Source organism: Rousettus aegyptiacus, unplaced genomic scaffold, assembly GCF_014176215.1.
Source record: "Rousettus aegyptiacus isolate mRouAeg1 unplaced genomic scaffold, mRouAeg1.p scaffold_m13_p_12, whole genome shotgun sequence".
NCBI classification, from domain to species: Eukaryota; Metazoa; Chordata; class Mammalia; order Chiroptera; family Pteropodidae; genus Rousettus; species Rousettus aegyptiacus.
In genome coordinates, this window is record NW_023416287.1 from 67,539,349 (window position 1) to 67,558,015 (window position 18,667).

Sequence of the window (18,667 nt, forward strand, 5' to 3'; positions counted from 1 at the left end):
CAAAATCTGCCAGTATAGGAGAGTTAATTGCACTGGGGAGAATGAACATTTATTTGGGTTGAGACTTTGGCAAACCATACAGTGCAGCTGTTGCATGCATTACAGAGCTTCTTTCAGCTTGACAATGGGTTCATGTAAGCCTGACTTTAAAAATGCAGCATGCCTTCCTGTGCTTTATTTCACGTTAACCCCAAACACCCTGGGTATAGCAATGACCTACCTCCTACACGTAATTTAGATTTAGAAATATTTATATAGGTCTTGAATTTCTGACTTGTCGATAAAATGTAGAGCACAGGGGAAAATTTTGAAATTACAAAATTGAGATTTTCATTCTTATGAGGCTATCAGTGGGAATATGAGGATTGTTAATAGGGTGCTTGCCAGGATAGTAAATTATTATTTGCCATCAGAGAAATGAATACCTATAAGACCTATTGCTACTATTGACTAATCCTGTGGTTAACAACTCATAAGTGCGTTATAAGTAATCACTTCCTCATCATGCAAGGAGATAACAGCCTGTTGCAAGAAATAATAACTGCAGTTTAGTCCATGTCTTTCCTTATGGCTCTAAAGCAGAGATTGGCCAGGCCTATAAAAATGATTTGCAGAAATTTATAAAATATCATGAAGCAGTGCTACAGTTTTTATTCTTAACATGTGAGAACATGGAAAAACCCTGGATTGCCAAAGGAATAGTATCCGATTTTGTGTGTTCACATATATGCTTACACTCCTGCATGTATATGTGCATATAAGTATACCAGATCATAACTATATATGTTTATCAACATCTTTATTTTCTATGAGGTCTTCTTAAAAATATGACATATCTTAAAAAGTTATCTTAAAGATTTAGGAAACCTTCTGACTCAGAAATTTGCTCTCACTATCAGAAAATTCTTCATTGTGTTTAAACTCTCTCTCATACTTTCTAAAACCTTAAATGTTCCTCCTTGGTGGTGCTTTTTTTTTTTTTTTAAATCTGGTCATTGCCCTTTATTTATCCCAAAGATGTTATATTCTAATTCTGCGATAAACCAAAAATGATTGTATTTTCTCCTCATCTTTCGTTTGGGCTGTGAATCCCAAAGTGTACCATGTCAAAGACTTTATTGGCTTCATTTCTGTCACTTTTGGAGTCTCAAGATGTAGTCAAGGATTGTGGTACCTTTTGTATAAGACAAACCTTAATATGCTACCATTTTGAATTCAGCTTTATCTATTATCCATAGATCATTTTCCTGTCTAAACTTTTATGTAATTTGTTTTTCCTGCCAAGCTATATTCTTCTGCATGCTTTTCTGAATATCAGCCTATTCATTTCTGATTCAGCACTCCAATTCATTTTACATCACACAGAAAACATGTAAATAGATTAGTACATCACAAGTCATATTGTTCAGTTTGCTTATTGGATGTTGAGCATATCTTAGCATATTCATAGAATTCTTTAATTGGAAGGGCACTGAATGTAATCATCAAGGTCAGTTGACAAACTGGCAGGTCAAATCCAGTCCACTGCATGGTTTTGTACAACTTATGAGCTAAGAAATTGTCTTTAGCTTTATTAATGGTTGGGGGGAAAAGAATATTCCATAAAATGGAAAATTAATGAAATTCAAATTTGTTTCCATAAATAAGGTTTTACCATAGCAGTCATTTGTTTATGCAGTATCTCTTGCTTTCACATTGCAAAAGCAGAAGTGAGCAGTTATGGCAAAAACTGTATGGACTAAAAAGTCTAAAATATTTATTATCTGGCCATTTACAGAAAAATTTTGCTAACCCCTCCTGCATAGCTATGAAAGTGAAAAAAAATTACAGCCATGTGCAGCACCATATATGAACTTCACATATACAATGTTGGGTGAAAGAAGGCAGACACAAAAGGGTATATATCATATGATTCCATTTATACCTTAAAAATAAAACGGTAAACCTGAACCCTAGTATGGACATTGGAGCAGGGAAGTATTAAGCAAAAAAGTGATTCCTATAAAAGTCAAGATGCTCATTCCCTTTGAGAAGAGAGGCAGAGAGTAGTCTTGTGCAGGGCCATCAGGGGTCTTCTGTGTACAAGCAGTGTTCTGCTTCTTGGGTGATGGTTACATGAAAATTGCCTTGTGATTATTCACTGAACTGATTATGTTTGTTTAGTTTATATTTCTATGTTTATTTCATTTCATATTAAAGAATTTTTTTTTAATGTACAGCATGGAGTAATGGAAGACTAATGATTTGAAGAGAGACATATTCCCATGTCTCACATATGGTATTGATGTGACCTTGGGAAAATTGTGTTGATTCACTGAATTTCATTTTCTCATTTGTAAAATGGTAATTATAATAACACTTTACAGAGTTGTTGTTCAGAATTATAGGTTGACTATATTAAACATTTAGCATAGTATATAGTAAACTCTTAAGAACAGACAAGTAACAGAGTTTTCTGGGAGCATGTTCTGCATTCAGTGGTCGATGAAGGTGACCATTGAGAGCCAAATTCTCTCATCAGAAATAATTTGCATAAAGGTGTCTTCCCTGACCTTCGTTTTTCATTTCTCATCTTTAGTCCTTTAAAAATTATTTTGAGTTATTCAAAGGTATTGGTTTCAACAAGCACTTCACAAAATGAGATTTTATACGCCCTTCCTGCCCCGCCACCCCCCCCCCCAAACACAGATGGGCTAAAAATGAAAAGACCTACACTATCAAGTGTTACTGTGAATATGAAGCATGTGGGACTCTTTTACTTTGTTAGTGGGGATATAAAATTAAAAAACCACTTTGGAAACCTTATTGACTCTTTCTAATAAAGTCAAACATAGGCCTACCGTGTACCCAAGAGAAATAAGTGCATACGTCTAAAAAAAGACTTGAGAATATTTGTAGAAGTATTCATAATATTCCTAAACTAGAAACAATATAATCCAATATGAGAACAGATAAACAAATTTTGCTATTTTCATGTAATCAAATACAGCATAAAATGAACGGACTATTGATACACACAACAACATAAAAGCTCAGAAACTACATTGGGCTTAAGAAACAAGCCACAAAGAGTATCATACTTTATGATTTTATTTATACGAAGTTCAACCTAGGCAAAAGGAATCTATGGTCATAGAAATTGAATAATGGTTACCCCTACAAATGTGGGGATATGGTATTGATTAGAAAGGCTACAAGGGAAGTTTCTGGAGTAATGGAAATGTCTTATAACTTGATCTGGGTGATGATTACACAGGTATATGCAAATTGTAATAATTCATCAAACTGTATACTTAAGATCTGTGCATTTTATTAAATATGAATAATACCTCCATTTTTAAAGAACCTATTGGTTTCTAATTAGTTGTTTGAAAATTTTATATCAAACCCATATGTCAAAAACAGCAGTTTGGGGTTTGTTGTTGGTTTAAGCCTTAGATAAAAGAAGTTATATTTGTAAATATCACATAGAAAACATGAAACATTTCCACATGTGGTGGTTAAAAATTGGAATGGATATCTCAGCTTCACAGAGATCTTTCCTGAGAAACAAGGGGTCCCAGCCCAGGCTCCTCAGCCTAGATCCAGTGTCAGGAAGAGAAATCCTCATAACTTTTAGTTGTGAAAACCAGCGGAGGTTGTAACTGAGTGATGTGGAAGGCTGCTGGGGAGTCCCAGGCGTTCCTTTTAAAGGACCCATTCATAGATTAATTCATGGGTGGACTCTCTCACTCTGAACTCCAGCACTGGGACAACAGTTCTAAGTGCTCTAGGGACATATGGGAAGTCAGACTGAATTGTCTGACTTCAGGGCAAAGACTGGGGCAGAGCAGTTTTCTCCCAGACAGAAGTGCTGGCAAAAGCTATTGTTCCTTTGTTGAAACCTCCTAACACCATTTTCCCACCCAACTTTGGGCCCACCTAAGCAACTACCAGTGGCTTTTCCATGCAAACGGCCTGTCTTGCCTCATGCTGTGGACTTTCCTAAAATCTTTCAAAAGTTCACAAACCCCAAACAAGCAGCATCTGGTCTCAGTGTATCCCGTACCTCTTGCTAAGCAATCCCAAACCCAGCATTAGCGGCAGCTGGCCTCACTTCACAGCTTAGCTTCTCCCAGGCACCTCCGAACCCAGCACAGGTGGCAACCATGGGCAGATCACTTCGTAGCTCATACCAAGTGACTGTGCACAGGCAGCAGGGCACAGGCAGCTGTTGACCTTGGCTGCATCAGAGTCCCTCCCAAGAGGCCCTAGAACCAACACACGTAGTGGCCAGCTTCAGACAACACAAGAGCACCCCGCCAACCACTTCCACAAACAACGAACCTGAAGGGCAGACTAGGCAGGCATTAGAGCCCTGCTAGAGCACATCCTGCTCTGTAGGGTCAGCCCCTGCACAACAGCTCCTCCACTGTAGTCACAGCCAGTGCTCACAACCAATCCGTCTGAGGGTCAGTCCCTCCCATTGACATGCCAACAGCAATCAAGGCTTAATTACAAGAAGGCACACACAACCCACACAAGGGACCCACTTGGAGCACCCGGCTCAGGTGACCAGGGAGACTGAGCCACTGGGCCCCACAGGACACCAACTACAGAAGGCCGATCCACTAAGATTGATTGGGAGACACAGCAGCTCTACCTATTACACAGAAACAAACAGGGAGGCATCCCCAAATGGAAAGACAAAGAAATGTCCCAAATGAAAGAACTACAGAGCTCTAGAAAAAGAACGAAACAAAATGGAGACAAGCAATCTATGAGACAAAGAAGAACTCAGTAATTCCACTTCTGGATATTTATCTGAAGAAATTCAAAACGTTAATTCAAAAAGACATGTGCATCTATATATTAATTGCAGCATTATTACACTAAGTGAGATATGGAAGCACCTAAGTGTCAATAAATGAAGAAATAGTGCACATATACAATGGAATATGTCCGCTGTAATTGAAAATTTTTTAAATTATTTTAAAAAATATCGAGGCAGGGGAGTGATAATAGTAGTAGAAATAATAATAGGAAACATTATTAACACTAACTTTATATGAGCCACTATCCAAAGCACTTTATTTAAATTATCTCATCCTCACAACAACCCTGAGAAGCAGTGTGAGATGTAAGGGTGAGATTGATATCTTTCATGTGAAGGAGGAAGATGAAGAATCCCTTCATTATCTCAAACAAGTCAACTCTGGCCCACCTTGCAAACCTCACTGTAGCAAAATTAAGGTAGATAACTGAACTCATTCTTTTTAGAAGACAGTTTAGAGGTAATTTGTTACATGCCCTTTGACCTTCTCATCCTCACCCCCTTTCTACCCCCACACATGCCCCATGTTTTCCTTGAAAGGAAAGAGGCTTTGGTAAATGTAAAGGTTTGGTTTTTTGTTTTTTTTGTTTGTTTGTTTTTTAACTTCTAGTAAATTAGTACCCTTATAAATTGGCACCCTTGACATAACTGCCTGTCTCACCACCACATTTAATTGGGAGGTAGATGCTGTTTGTAATCCATTTTAATGATGAGGAAACAGAGGGTCAGGCAAGTTGCGTGATATGCTATATTTTTTTATTGCTGTGTAACAAATTACTACAACTTAGCAGTTTAAAACAACACACATTTATTATTCAGTTTCTATCAGTCATGAGTCCTGCATAGCCTTGTTGGGTCCTCTGCTCAGGGTCTTAGAAGGCTTCAATCAAGGTGTCAGCTGGGTTACATTCTGATCTGGACCTCTAGGTCCTCTTTCATGCTCACATGGTTGTTGGCAGAATTTGGTTTCTTGCATCAATAGGTGTCTCGTTTTCTTGCTAGCTGTAGGCTGGAAACTGCCTTCTGTTCCAGAGGTCATTGCCCCGTGACCCTCTCCAGTTGCCCTCCCATAACATGTTAGCTTATTTTTACAAGGCCACCTTGAGGAAGGCAACACACCCTCTTGTGAAGTGCTTACCTGGTTTGGCCTTGTGCACACAAGATAATCTTTCTTTTTATTAATTTAAAGTCAGCTGATTAGGAGCCTCAGTTACATCTGGGAAATCCCTTTTGCCATATAATATGACATAATCACATGGTTGATATCTCAACATAGTCACAAATCCTACGCATACTCAAGAGGTGGAGATAAGACAGGGTGGGTATCTTGTGGACCATCTTAGAATTCTGCGTACCAACGTGCACACTGACACATCAGCCAATTGGCAAAGCACTGTACTCTATGTATCAAACTCATTAAGTTGTACTACCTCTCAAAGATTACCAATAAAGTTTTAGAAATATTCCAAATACCCAACATTTATGAATAATTCAATGATCAATACTATTAAAGTAAGTGTTGGCTATGTCAATACTTAAAAATGCACATATGTAAATAATGTTAAGGAACAAAATTGAGAACATAAAATAACACATACATGCTATTTTTATGTTAATACATGTATTAAACTATATGATATAAAACAGTTTACTTAAATTCCTAGACCTTTAAAAATGTATCTGTCATTTTTAAAGTATAATAATTTATAAAATATTTACTATACAAAGTAGCAGATGACAAATGTTAAGTATTTGTGTTGACAGTAAGTGCTGTAGAAGTTCAGAGCAGGGAAGAATAATGTGGACTTGAGTTTCCCTTTAGTTGTAGAGTAAAGTTAATTTTTTTATGAGGTACTTTATCATAAATTTTGCCCTAGGACTAATTCCTTTTCTGTACCTTGTTATCTGCTCAGTGGCATCTGCTCAGTGTACATGATTGCACATCTTGAAGAGGCCCAAATCTTCCCAGATTTAGCTCATTCTCTTTTAAATGACCTTTATAATAACTCTGGAAACTCTAAGATCTTAAGAATCATTGTAATAGCCCTCTTTCATCATGAGATAGGAAACAGTGTTGCTATGTATCTGTTAGTTGACTTTTTTTTACCAATCAGCTCATCATTTTCAACTATTGTAGAGTAAATTAATGGGATTTTTTTCCTCTTCTGCTAGAGAGCTCCATTATTTATTCTATATCTCCAAAATAAGTAAACATTTCAATTCTTTATGAATTAGTTCTTCTCTGAATAGAGTTGTAGACTGGATAATGGTCCCCCCAAATATGTCCATGTCTTAATTCCTGGACCTGTGAATGTCATATATGGTACAAAGGGTGTTGTATGAAAAGAGACTTTACAGATGCGATTAAGAATCTTGAGATTAGGAAATTACCCAGAATTACCTAGGTGAAACTGATGTAATCAACAGTCCCCAGAAAAAGGATACAGGAGTCAGACATCCCATGATATAGACTGGTGCTTCTCAAACTGTCGACCCATAGAAGCAGCAACGACATTACCTAGCAACTTGTTGCAAATGCAGATTCTTCATCTCTGCTCTAGACTTAACTGAATTGGAAACTCTTGGGATGAAATCAAGCAATTCACATTTAACAGGCCCTCCAGGTGATTCTGATACATGTTAAAGTTTGAGAATCACTCATCTAGACTGTTTTTGCTCTCCCTGATAGAACAGGCTTGAGGCAAAAATGCTAGGAAAGCTTCTCTATTGGCCTGTCAAAGGTGATTTGCAACTGCTTCTTCTATGCCTGAGTTTTATTAGACTATAATCACTTGAACAGCTTAATTGAAAAATCACTTATGTTTATAGCTGAAATTAAATATGTTTTGTATTTAAATAACTGCTTTGTTTAGAATCCTATTTGGTTAAAAGTGGTTGGTTTTATCTCTATGCTGTAAAGATATTAATAAAAACTCATCAAATTTCTAGCACTAACTAACATCCTATTTAGCATAAGGTGAAATGTTTTACATCAAATCTCACGCTGTGTAATGGCCAATCAAAGGATATTTCAAAGAGTGTTTAAGGTGGCTAAGTGGATTTCTTTGCTTGGAAATTCAAAATTAAACATTTTAAGACATTAACATTTAATGCTTTTGCCTTGTCTCAAAGTTGATTTTATGTAACACTCATTATTTGCAACTCTTGAAATCTTGCTTAAGCAACAAGTAGCAACATTTTCTTTTCCTCATCCTTACAGATTTACTGAAATCTAATTGTTTGAAAATGGATTTAGCTTTGTGACACATGTCTGTTTAGCTGTGTAAATACTATCGTTTATTATTTAAGACAAAACAACAGTCTATATCAGTAAAAATATATAATTGACTTCTAAAAAGCCAAATGAAAGAACTCGTTTCATTATGCTCTTATTTGACAAGTGATCTTGTGGTTCCTTTTAGGCAACCAATAGGAAAAGTACTCTCCGGTCTTCATCTATGGAACTGGATGGTTCCTACTTGAGCGTAGCCAAACCACAAACCTACTCTCAAATCAGACAAAGGCCTAAGTCTGCAAACCAGGGCTCAGCTTCAGAATCTCTTGTGGAGTTCAGGAATAATTCTTTGAAACCAGCAGCTCTTCATTATCCCAAAGAGAACCTAGACAGAGTGACATCAGAGACCAGAACATGTAATTATGGATTCCCAGGGAAAAAAATAGTAGATGCAGGCCCTACAGAGAAAGTTCCACCAGAGGAAATGAAGACAAAGGAATGCCAGCACCTTAAGCCTACTACGTCTAGTCTGTGCTGTGGTCATAGACCTTCTGAAAATTCAGATCATGCTCATGTTAGCCATCCTACAGATGTGGCACCTCAATATTCCAAGACACATCCGGAATCATGCCGTTATTGTGGGCTTACCTGGGCATCTCTGATGCATGGCCAAGAGATACTGCAGCCTAGTGAAACTGATTTGAAAAAGCAGCTTTCAGAAGATAGAAGGCAGCAACTTATGCTTCAAAAAATGGAGCTGGAAATCGAAAAGGAGCGCCTTCAGCACCTGCTAGCCCAGCAGGAGACAAAGCTTCTCCTAAAACAGCAGCAGCTTCATCAGTCTCGACTAGATTACAGTTGGTGAGTCCTTCCTGTCCTTTCAGCAATGTCTGTAGCTTGAAGAACAGTATAAGATGAACACAATATAAACTGCCGTGTTACTATAATAGATGTGTGGGAGCAGAAGTTCCTCGGGATCTAGGCTTGCTCAAGATGCATACCAACTATGGCTGCTAAGTAAACTTCACTGTCATCTCTGGAAGACTTGAAAGATTACCTTCTTCCAAAATGTTAGCTTAGAATATTTACTTAGCAGTCCAGTGTAATTTTTGCTGGATTCCAAAGACAGTATTTTTAGATGATATTGCCATTACATCATTGTAGAGAATATTATCCATTAAGTAAAAGCTTGATATTTCAGGATGTGGAATCAGATTGTAAAGAAATGTGATTAGCTATCATTTTTCCATCTTTATGTCTATCCACCATAATATAAAATACAATTAATGATGGGCTCTTTCTAAATTGAACCTTTTCCTGTTCAATAGCCAATTCTTATAGACTTACCCACACTTAAACTGTTCTTCCCTTAACAATTTCTTTCTAAGAGCAGTGTTTCAAAAGCTAAATTGCTATTTTGAGATTATATAATTTAGCATAATTTTACATGCAGAGTCATAAAATTTGCTGACTTAATTTATTTAGTAATAAATCAGTTATATTTGAAACACAATAAAATATGCCAGTTATATCTTTTAAAAAATTTCAAGGTTTCATGTATATTTCATACACGTATACACACACACACACATATACCTATATATATATATATATATATATATATATATAGGTATATGTTTGTATATATATATATATATATACCTACCCCCCCCCCACACACACACAGACACACACACACACACACATATATATCTCTACCACATCCTCTGTGGTCAGACATACTATTTCCACTTTGTACATATTCTTATTAGACACATATATCCTATACAGACACACTTAGTACTATATATTTTTCTTTTCCTTTGAGTTAATGGTCTTTCATTACTGATTCTGTCTAATATTTTTTAGATTCTAAGTTTTTTTAAAGTCCCATCTTCACATTTTTCCTTAAGTATAATACAGTATTTCTCACTTATCTTCAGTTCCACTTTCCTCAGTTTTAGTTACCCACGGTCAATCACAGTCCAATAATATCAAATGGAAAATTCCAGAAAAAAACATTCATAAGTTTTAAATTGCACACTGTTGTTACTAGTGTGATGATGATGAAATCTTTTGCCATCTGACTCCATCCCACTCCAGATGTGAATCATCCATTCATCTGGTGTATCTACGCTGTATATACTCTCTGTTATCCAGTCTACTCTCACAGTTATCACAGTGCTTATGTTCAAATAACCCTTAATAATTTTACTTAGTAATGGCCCCAAAACACAAGTGTAGTATCGCTGACAACTTTGATATGCCAAAGAAAAGTCAAAAGTGCTGCCTTCAAGTGATAAGTTACGTATGTAAAGGAAAAGAATAATATATATAGGTTTTAGTACTATCCATGGTTTTAGGCATCCACTGAGGGGTCTTGGAAGTATTCCCCCATGGATAAGGAGAAGAGAGACTACTGTACTTAGACTTCTTGGAATCAAAAGTGATCTTTCTCTATGATCAGACAGTTTATTCTTCATTGTTGAAATCTGTGAAAATGAAGACTCATAACAAGATTGTCACCAAAGTGTGAAATATTGCTTCAATTTTATGACACCAAATGCTGATTCTCCAATTAATGTGTAGTCTTTCATGAGAACTTAATTCAACAAACATTTATCAAATGACTATGATATGTGAGAAATGGTTCTAGGTACTTAGGACAGAAAAACGAATCAAACGTGGTCTTTAAAGAGGGCACAGTCTAGCAGGAGAGAATGGATAAGCTTAGAATAGACATCATGTTCATTTGAACATCTTTGTCTATTCAAACAATGCTGCATAATAATGAAGTCTTCATTGTTCTCTTGATCATCCTACTTAGATGAGAGAGCTATGAAACACAGTGTTCGAGCAAGTTTTATGTATGTATAAATTGCAAAAATGTACATATATACATATATAGAGATATATCTGTAGAGATTTTTATAAACTTTTTTTTGAAATAATTACAGATTATAAGGACATTGCAAAAATAGTACAGGGGGGGCCCATGTACCCATCACCCAGTTTCCCCCAGGGGCTATTTATTACATAGCTGTAATACGCTATCAGAACTAGTAAACTGGTACAATGTGTGTATAGTTCTGTCATTTTATCACATGTAGGTTTGTGTAACCACCACCACAATCCACAGAACCAAGACTTCCTTTGTACTATCTCATTAGAGTTGCCCCACACTCTCCTGTCACCACCATTTCTAATTTCTGGAAACTGCTAATCTGTCGTCTATTTCTAAAGTTTTGTCATTTTGAGAATGTTATATAAATGGAATTATATAGTACATGAACTTTTGATTTCATGTTTTTTTCACTCAGTGTAATGCACTAAAGAGCCATCTAGGTTGTTGCATATATAGTACCTTTTGATTGCTGAGTAGTATTCCATGATATGGTTAGAGAATGACTTGTTTAAGCATTCGTCTGTTGAAGGGCAATATGGTTGTTTCCAATTTTGTCACACCTAGAGCTGCTATGTAAATTTTTATACCAGTTTTTGTGTGAACTAAGGTTTTCATTTCCACACATGAAAGCTAGGAGTATGGTTGCTAGATCGTATGTTAAGTGTATATTGAGTTTTCTGAAGCACAGTATACATTTAGCTTATAATCAGTTTATAATACCTTCCCACAAGCAATATATAAGAAAGAGATCATTTCTCCACATCGTTGCTGGCATTTGGTATTGTTACAAATTTTTATTTTACTTTTCAAATATGTGCATAGTGATATTTCATTGTGGTTTTAATTTGCATTTCTGAGTTGTGTCCTCTTTAATTTCTAATTTTATTTGTTTGAGTCTTTTTTCTTAGTTTTGCTAAAAGTTTGTCAGTTTTATTTATCTTTTCAAAAAACTAGCTCTTAGATCTTTTCTATTGGTTTTCTATTGCATTTATTTCTATGATGATCATTGTTATTTTCCTTTCCGCTAACTTTGAGCATAGTTTATTCTTTTTCTAGGTTTTTAATGTATAAAAGAGTTTTTTGAGATTTTTTTAAATCTTTTTTCTTAATGTAGACATTTGTTGCTTTAAACTTCCTCTTAGACCTGCTTTTGCTGCATCCCATAAGTTTTGGTATGTTGCATTTCTATTTTTATTTGTTTCAAGATCTTTTTTTATTTCCCTTTTGATTTATTCTTTGATTCATTGGTCATCCAGGAGTGCATTGTTTAATATGCACTTATTAATTTTTCAGTTCTCTTCTTGTTGTTGATTTCTACTTAGATACCATTGTGGTTGGAAAAGAATACTTGGTATGATTTCTGTCTTCTCAAATTGATAATAATTGTTTTTTGACCCAACATGATCTCTTTGGAAAATATTCTTTTTATACCTGAGAAGAATATTTATTCTGTTCCTGCTGGATGAAATGCCTATATATGTCTGTTAGGTCTAAAGTATAGCTCAAGTCCAATGTTTCTTCAATGTCTGTATGATCTATTCATTATTGAAAGTGAAATTGAAGACTCTTACTATTATTATATTGTTTTCTAATTCTCTCTTCAGATCTGTTAGTATTCAGGGACTCCAATGTTGAGTGCATACATATTTACTGTTATTATCACCTCTTGATGAATTAACCCCTTTATTATTCTATAGTGATTTTCTTTGTCTCTTTACAAGTTTTGATGTCTGTTTTTTTCTTATGTAAATATAGCTACCTCTGCTCTCTGCTTCACCTACCTACCTAGCTACCAGTGTGTCACTATCAAATGTTATTATTAAACTCTAAGTTCCTAGGGGGTAGTTAATCTACATATTTCTCTTTGTATATCACTGTGCATACTTGCAATTGTAGAATGTCTTTTGAAAATGATGGAAACGATAATACAGTTTTAACTATGTTTTTTATTGATTTTTTACCTTTTCATGGTTTTTGTTTCATAGTTAAAGAATACAGTTTTATGAGTCTCATTTCTAAAAATGAATAATAGGACATTTCTAAAAAAGTGATCATATATTTGGTGCCAGTGAATAACTGCCAACCAAACTTCTGGTAGAAAAACATGTGTAAGTTCAATTGTTTTTCCTTCTCAGTACATTGAGAATGGGATTAACTTAGCACTGATAGGTAGAATTTCTTCCAGTTCTTTTGGGAGAATTTTTGTGACCCAGATAAAATGTTGGTTAGTGACATGTAGACCCAGCTTTTTGAATTATCAGTATGAGAAGTTAGTGCCACCTTTGGATATGCTGAGTAGGTTCAGTTATACTTAGTGTTACTAGAACTTCTATTTAGACTCTGTTGATCAAAATATACTTGCTTAGCAGTGGATAGGGAGAAGGTTTAAATTTCTAGAGAGGAAATTCAAAGTGCTCCTAAAGCATCTATAATGTTGAGTTTTTAAATGGCGTTCTAACCAACTCAGTCTTTCCCTACTTCTATATAAAGAAAATTCAAATTCTTGAGAAACTGGTTTGTGTTTATGTGTATTTAGGAAATACCCATTTACTTTTGATATATCGAGTTTTAATTTGAAAATAATTGCTGAGAGTCTAGCCAGAACAGAATGGTCTTTCAATGCTTACCATTCAGTTTCTTAGGTTCCACAGGTTTAAAAATTCTCTAAATTTATTTTTACAGGTTAAGAACTCAAGCTGTCTTTAAGTCAAGAGAACTGGCTGCTGATAAAGAGCTTACTAAGCCCCGAGAGCTCAACCTGGAAATGAATGGGAGTGACTCTGGACCAAGGTAAACTTGAGTGGTGGGTCAAGACAAGAATATGTAGGATACAGATAATATATTTGGTATATATTTATATATACCAAATATATAAATATAATTTTGAATTATATACAAAAGCGTAACGAAGAAAATAAAAAGTATTTATATTCCTCCATTCAGAGACAATTCTTTGAGCCTCTTTCTATTTTTCTTTTATAATTATACCATATCAAGTAATAGAGATAATGCTTATATAGAATTTTACTTTTTGATTTTTTCACTGTATCATCTGATATCATTAAAATTTTACAAAAATGTATTAATTCACTGAACAAGTATTTATTGTGTGACATCTATGATTCAGTATTTATCTATAAGCCTGTTGTTGGATAATACAGAGTTTTGCTTTTATAAATTATGCCTTGAAGACCATTTCTGTAATGTAAATATTTACTTTATCTGTGCCTTTTTCCTTGGTACAGATTCCTGTAAGTGCACTGCTAGCTCAAAGTGTATATGAATTTAAGATTCTTGATTTACATTGACAAGTTGCTTTCCATAAATGTTAAATCAATTTACACCCCCAAAGCTATGTTCAAGAATTCTCTCTTCATGAAATTTGAAGAACTTTTGGCTATCGTTTTTTTAGCCGTATATATATTTTCTCTATTCTTTCCTCAGCTCCTTTTGGGACTACATTTACTTGTATATTAGACCTTTAGATATTGCACTGCAGGTTCCTGACTCTGCTAATTAAAAATATTTTTTCCTTATTTTTTATATTGAATAATTTCTATTTCTGTATCCTCAAGTTCGTTTATCAACTCTTATGTTGTTTAGAGTGATTTTCAAAAATTTCAGACATTGAGTTTTTCAGTTTTAGAATTTCCTTTTGGGTCTTTGTTATAATTTCTATTTCTCTGCCGAAATTTCCTGTTTTATTCATTATAAGCATATTTTTGAAAATACTTGTTTGCTAGTTCTAACACCTGGTTCATCTTGGGGATTCATCTTCATTGGTCAACTTTTCTCTTGAGTATTGGTTATGTTTTCTTGTTTCTTTGTATGTTTAATAATTTTAGATTGTTTCCTAATCATTGTGAATGACTCTAGAATTCAGTTATATAATGTTGACTGTAGAACAAAGTTAAATTTTTGTGCTGGCAGGCAGTTAACTTGAGTGAACTCAAATTTCAAACTATCTCCCTTGAATAAGTAGCAATGAAAATTATTGTTCAGTTATTTTAAATTTACTTGAGATGCTTGAATCTTCCCAGTTCATATGCAGTACAAGGTCAGCCAGAAGTGTCAGGGTTGTTGCATAGAATTTGAGTCTTTCATTCTTTCTCTCTCTTCTCTCCAGGATTTTACCCTTTTCAACTGCTTTGGTCTACCCAGACTCTGTTCTCCGGTATTTTAAGCAAGCCCTTCAGCTAAAGGCCACTAAAAAAAAAAAAAAAAAAAAAAAATTGGAAACGCTCCCAATGACACTATCTTCTTTCAAGTACTGACCTTCATTTTGTTTCTGCTTGCTTTTGGCCACTCTTCAGTGCCTCAAGTGTCCTTTTTTTTTCTCCTAGATTTTATAGTAGCAGCCTGTGGAAAGTTTGTTTCTGTAGGAGCCCCTCAAGCCATTTTTAGAACCAGAAACCAATAATTGTAATTTTAGCACAAAATTGCCATAATTTCTCTTTTTAATTGTGGTAAATACACTTAACATAAAATTTATCATCTCAACCATTTTCTTCTGGTGGACAGTTTAGTACTATTAAATATGTTCACTTTATTGTCCACCCAATCTCTAGAACTTTTTTTCCCCGGAGTTCAGCTTTTAATTGAACATATTACAAAAGAGGCTTAGTCAAAAAGACCAAAGCCCTGTCATCATCGGACTCCTCAGATTCCTCTTTCTTTGCTTCCACTTTCTTCTCCTCAGCTAGGGTGGCAGCAGTGGAGGGTGCTGGACCTCCTGCTGGTACAGCACCAGCTGCTGGAGCAGGTCCACCAGCCCCCACATTGCGGATGAAGCTTCCAATACTGACGTTGGCCAGAGCCTTGCGAACAAACCCGGCCAGAAAGGTTCAACATTTACACTGGCTGCTTTAATGAGGGCATTGATTTTATTCCCTGTGACCATCACCTCATTGTCATGCAGGATGAGGGCCAAGGAGATTCAGGTGAGCTCTGAAATGGAGGCCATGGTGCAGGCGGTACTGGGGGAGCACTGCTGGGCGCGGTGCTAATCGCTGGATGAAGTAAGGGCCTCGTTCCCTACGCGGCCTCAGCTTCCTCAGAAGGACCGAGCACCTTACCAGGCAGCTGAGGAAAGGGTCCAGAACTTTTTAACATTGCAAAACCCAAACTATATGCATCAAATTCCTCCCCCATTTCAACCCCCCTACCAGTTTCCACTCTTCAGAAACAATAAATTTTGACTCCTTTCCTTTCCTAAAGCATTTCCTCTTTTATCTGTGTCTTCTAGTGTTTATAACCATATTTCCGAATAACAGATTTATGTAGGCATTAGTATTGACTTTCTGCTAACAAAAGGACAGTTTACCTCACACAGATAACCATCTTACTGGCTCTCTTTTTCTCTCCCCGCCATTCCTTCTCTTTTCTTCTCCCTCTTTCTTTCCCCCACATTCTCTAATATATATATATATATTGACACACATGCTGTTTCCTTCCTTCTGTTCTCTCAATGTAGCTATATCACAATATGCTTACAGTAAAACCTTAGATATTTTATACACAGCTGGGCTGTGTACTGTATGATGATTAGATTTTGTTTTTATATAATAAATTGTTTTCTTTAAAATTTAGAAATGCCTTGTTTTCTATGGCCTCATTCATTTATTAAATCACTCAAATATTTATAAAGTTTACCACCAGGTGCTTGGTACATTCTAAACTTTGGGGCATATAACAGTACACAAAACACAAAACTTTCTGGCCTTGTGCAACTTATTTTTTCATGTTTTATCATTCCCAGATTCACCCAGAAATTATAATTCTCTAAACAACTTCAAATACATTAGTTATTCTATCATGTCTCTTCATTGCTTTTATTTTTTGCAATTTTTCCTCTTTTCTTTTTTCTTTTTCTTTTTTTTAAAGCTATCTTTCTTAAATCCCTTTATAATCCCTCACTAGTCTGAATTGGTTATTCTCTAGGCTCCCTGTCTAAAGATTCATCATGAAATTTACCTTATACATCATCTTGGAAATTTTTTTTTTTTACTTTTCTAGTTTATAGTCAGTCCCCTTTGGTTGGGTCACATGTTGTCCTCTTTTTGGTTTATACTCATCTCTTAGAAACATGTCCTTCAATAGCTTACTGAGAAAAAGAACAGAGGCAGTCGTTTTTTGAGACCTCATACCTCCGAAAAATGTCTCACATCTTTCTTCACACTTACTATATAGCTTAGCTGGGTCTAGAATTCTTGGTTGGTAATTATTTTTCCTCAGAAGAAATTGAAGATTGTGTTTCATTATCTTCTAGTTTTTGCTACTATTGAGAAATTTGGTATAGAATCTTGTCTTTCTCTGCATTATTCTAATTATTCTAATGCCAATGTGCTGGTCCTTTCTTCATTTATTATGCTGAATAATCAGTGGATTCTTTCAAATGGGAAACTTCCTTCAGTTTGGGGAAATTTTTTGTCAGTTTTCTTCATTTTTTTAATATTATTTTTATATTTTTTCCTTCCAGAAGTCTATTAGTCAGATACTGAGTCTCTTGGAATCATCTGTCACTTATTTATTTTTCTATCCTAGCTTTCATATCTGTTCCTTTTTTTCCAGTTTCTAAAAAATTTCCTATACTTTATTTTTCAATACTTCTGTTGAATTTTTAACTGCAATACTTTCCGAGAACACTTTATTCTCTGAACATCTTTTTTGTTTGTTTGTTTGTATAAGAACCTGTGCTTGTTTTATATATACAATATTTTTTTCCTGTCTCTGAGGATATTAGATTTTGAAGTTTCTTTTTTCTATTGTCTCTATTTTCACCAAATTCAAGTTCCTTTCTTCCACAGATGTCTGATGATCCATTTATATTTACAGACAAAGCAGTGAAAAGCTATTGAAAGCTCTTAGTATAGAGGAGCAGGGCTTGTCAACTGATAGACTTCACTGTGAGGTAATCAAGCAGGAATCCTGGGGACACTCTTTTAGTATCTGTAGGTCTTTTCTCTTAGGGTGTCCAGTTTCCCTATGTATAAATCTTTTGCCTGGATGGGAAGGAGGGATGGGAGCATCATATAAACTTGCCTGCCAATATTGAGAGCCCAGTAGAGGAAGAGGACTAGGACCCAGCACGTTTTATATAGACTTTCCCTTAATACCCCTTTTAACTATATGGTATTTCTGCCCTCAACTTTAATTTAGGTCCCCAAAATGGGAGTCATTCTTATTCAGCTTCTCCAGAGGAGTAAACTCCCAGTCTTCTCAGGGTGAGGAAAGATAGCTGACTGGCTCTGGAGATAAAGGAGGGTATCTTGGATATTTTATCGCTATACAGACTTTCAATCAACCATACTTACAGTCCCCCTGCATTCCTGCCTGGTCCTCCAATCCCTGAGCCTTCCAGGAGTTTCCTGGCATATTTCAGCTTATATAACCTCTTCCTCTGCCCCAGCCAGTAAATATTTCAGGTTTGATTTATCTAGTTCACTAACTGAGTTTGAACTCATCCATCTGTTTTTAAGGCTTCTAAAATTTTGTGACATGTCTTGTGTATTGTCCTTTCCTTTCATTTTTCTGCCAAACATAATTTTATGTCTTTTTTATTCTTTTATTTTTAGAGATTTGTTTTTAATCAACCATGTAAATTGATTTGTATAAACAATATTCGTCAGTTTAATAGGTGGAAAAATAGAATGCCGCTATAATTTAATATTCACTACTCACTATTCAATATTCAATTTAGCTGAATCTTTTTGTA

At 35.3% G+C, this 18,667-nt stretch overlaps 1 protein-coding gene and 1 pseudogene across 6 annotated transcripts in view; one reads left to right on the top strand and one right to left on the bottom strand.

Annotated features, from left to right (window-relative positions):
* Nucleotides 1–18,667, top strand: part of KIAA1328 (KIAA1328 ortholog) — a 218,664-nt gene that overhangs the window by 128,469 nt on the left and 71,528 nt on the right. For all 6 annotated transcript variants that reach the window (XM_016158014.2, XM_016158015.2, XM_016158016.2 and 3 more), the window contains 2 exons: nucleotides 8,236–8,909; nucleotides 13,636–13,743. In XM_016158014.2, coding sequence (XP_016013500.2) covers nucleotides 8,236–8,909; nucleotides 13,636–13,743 — 782 coding nt within the window. The remainder of the gene's footprint in view (nucleotides 1–8,235; nucleotides 8,910–13,635; nucleotides 13,744–18,667) is intronic.
* LOC107517383 lies at nucleotides 15,574–15,916 on the bottom strand (annotated as a pseudogene).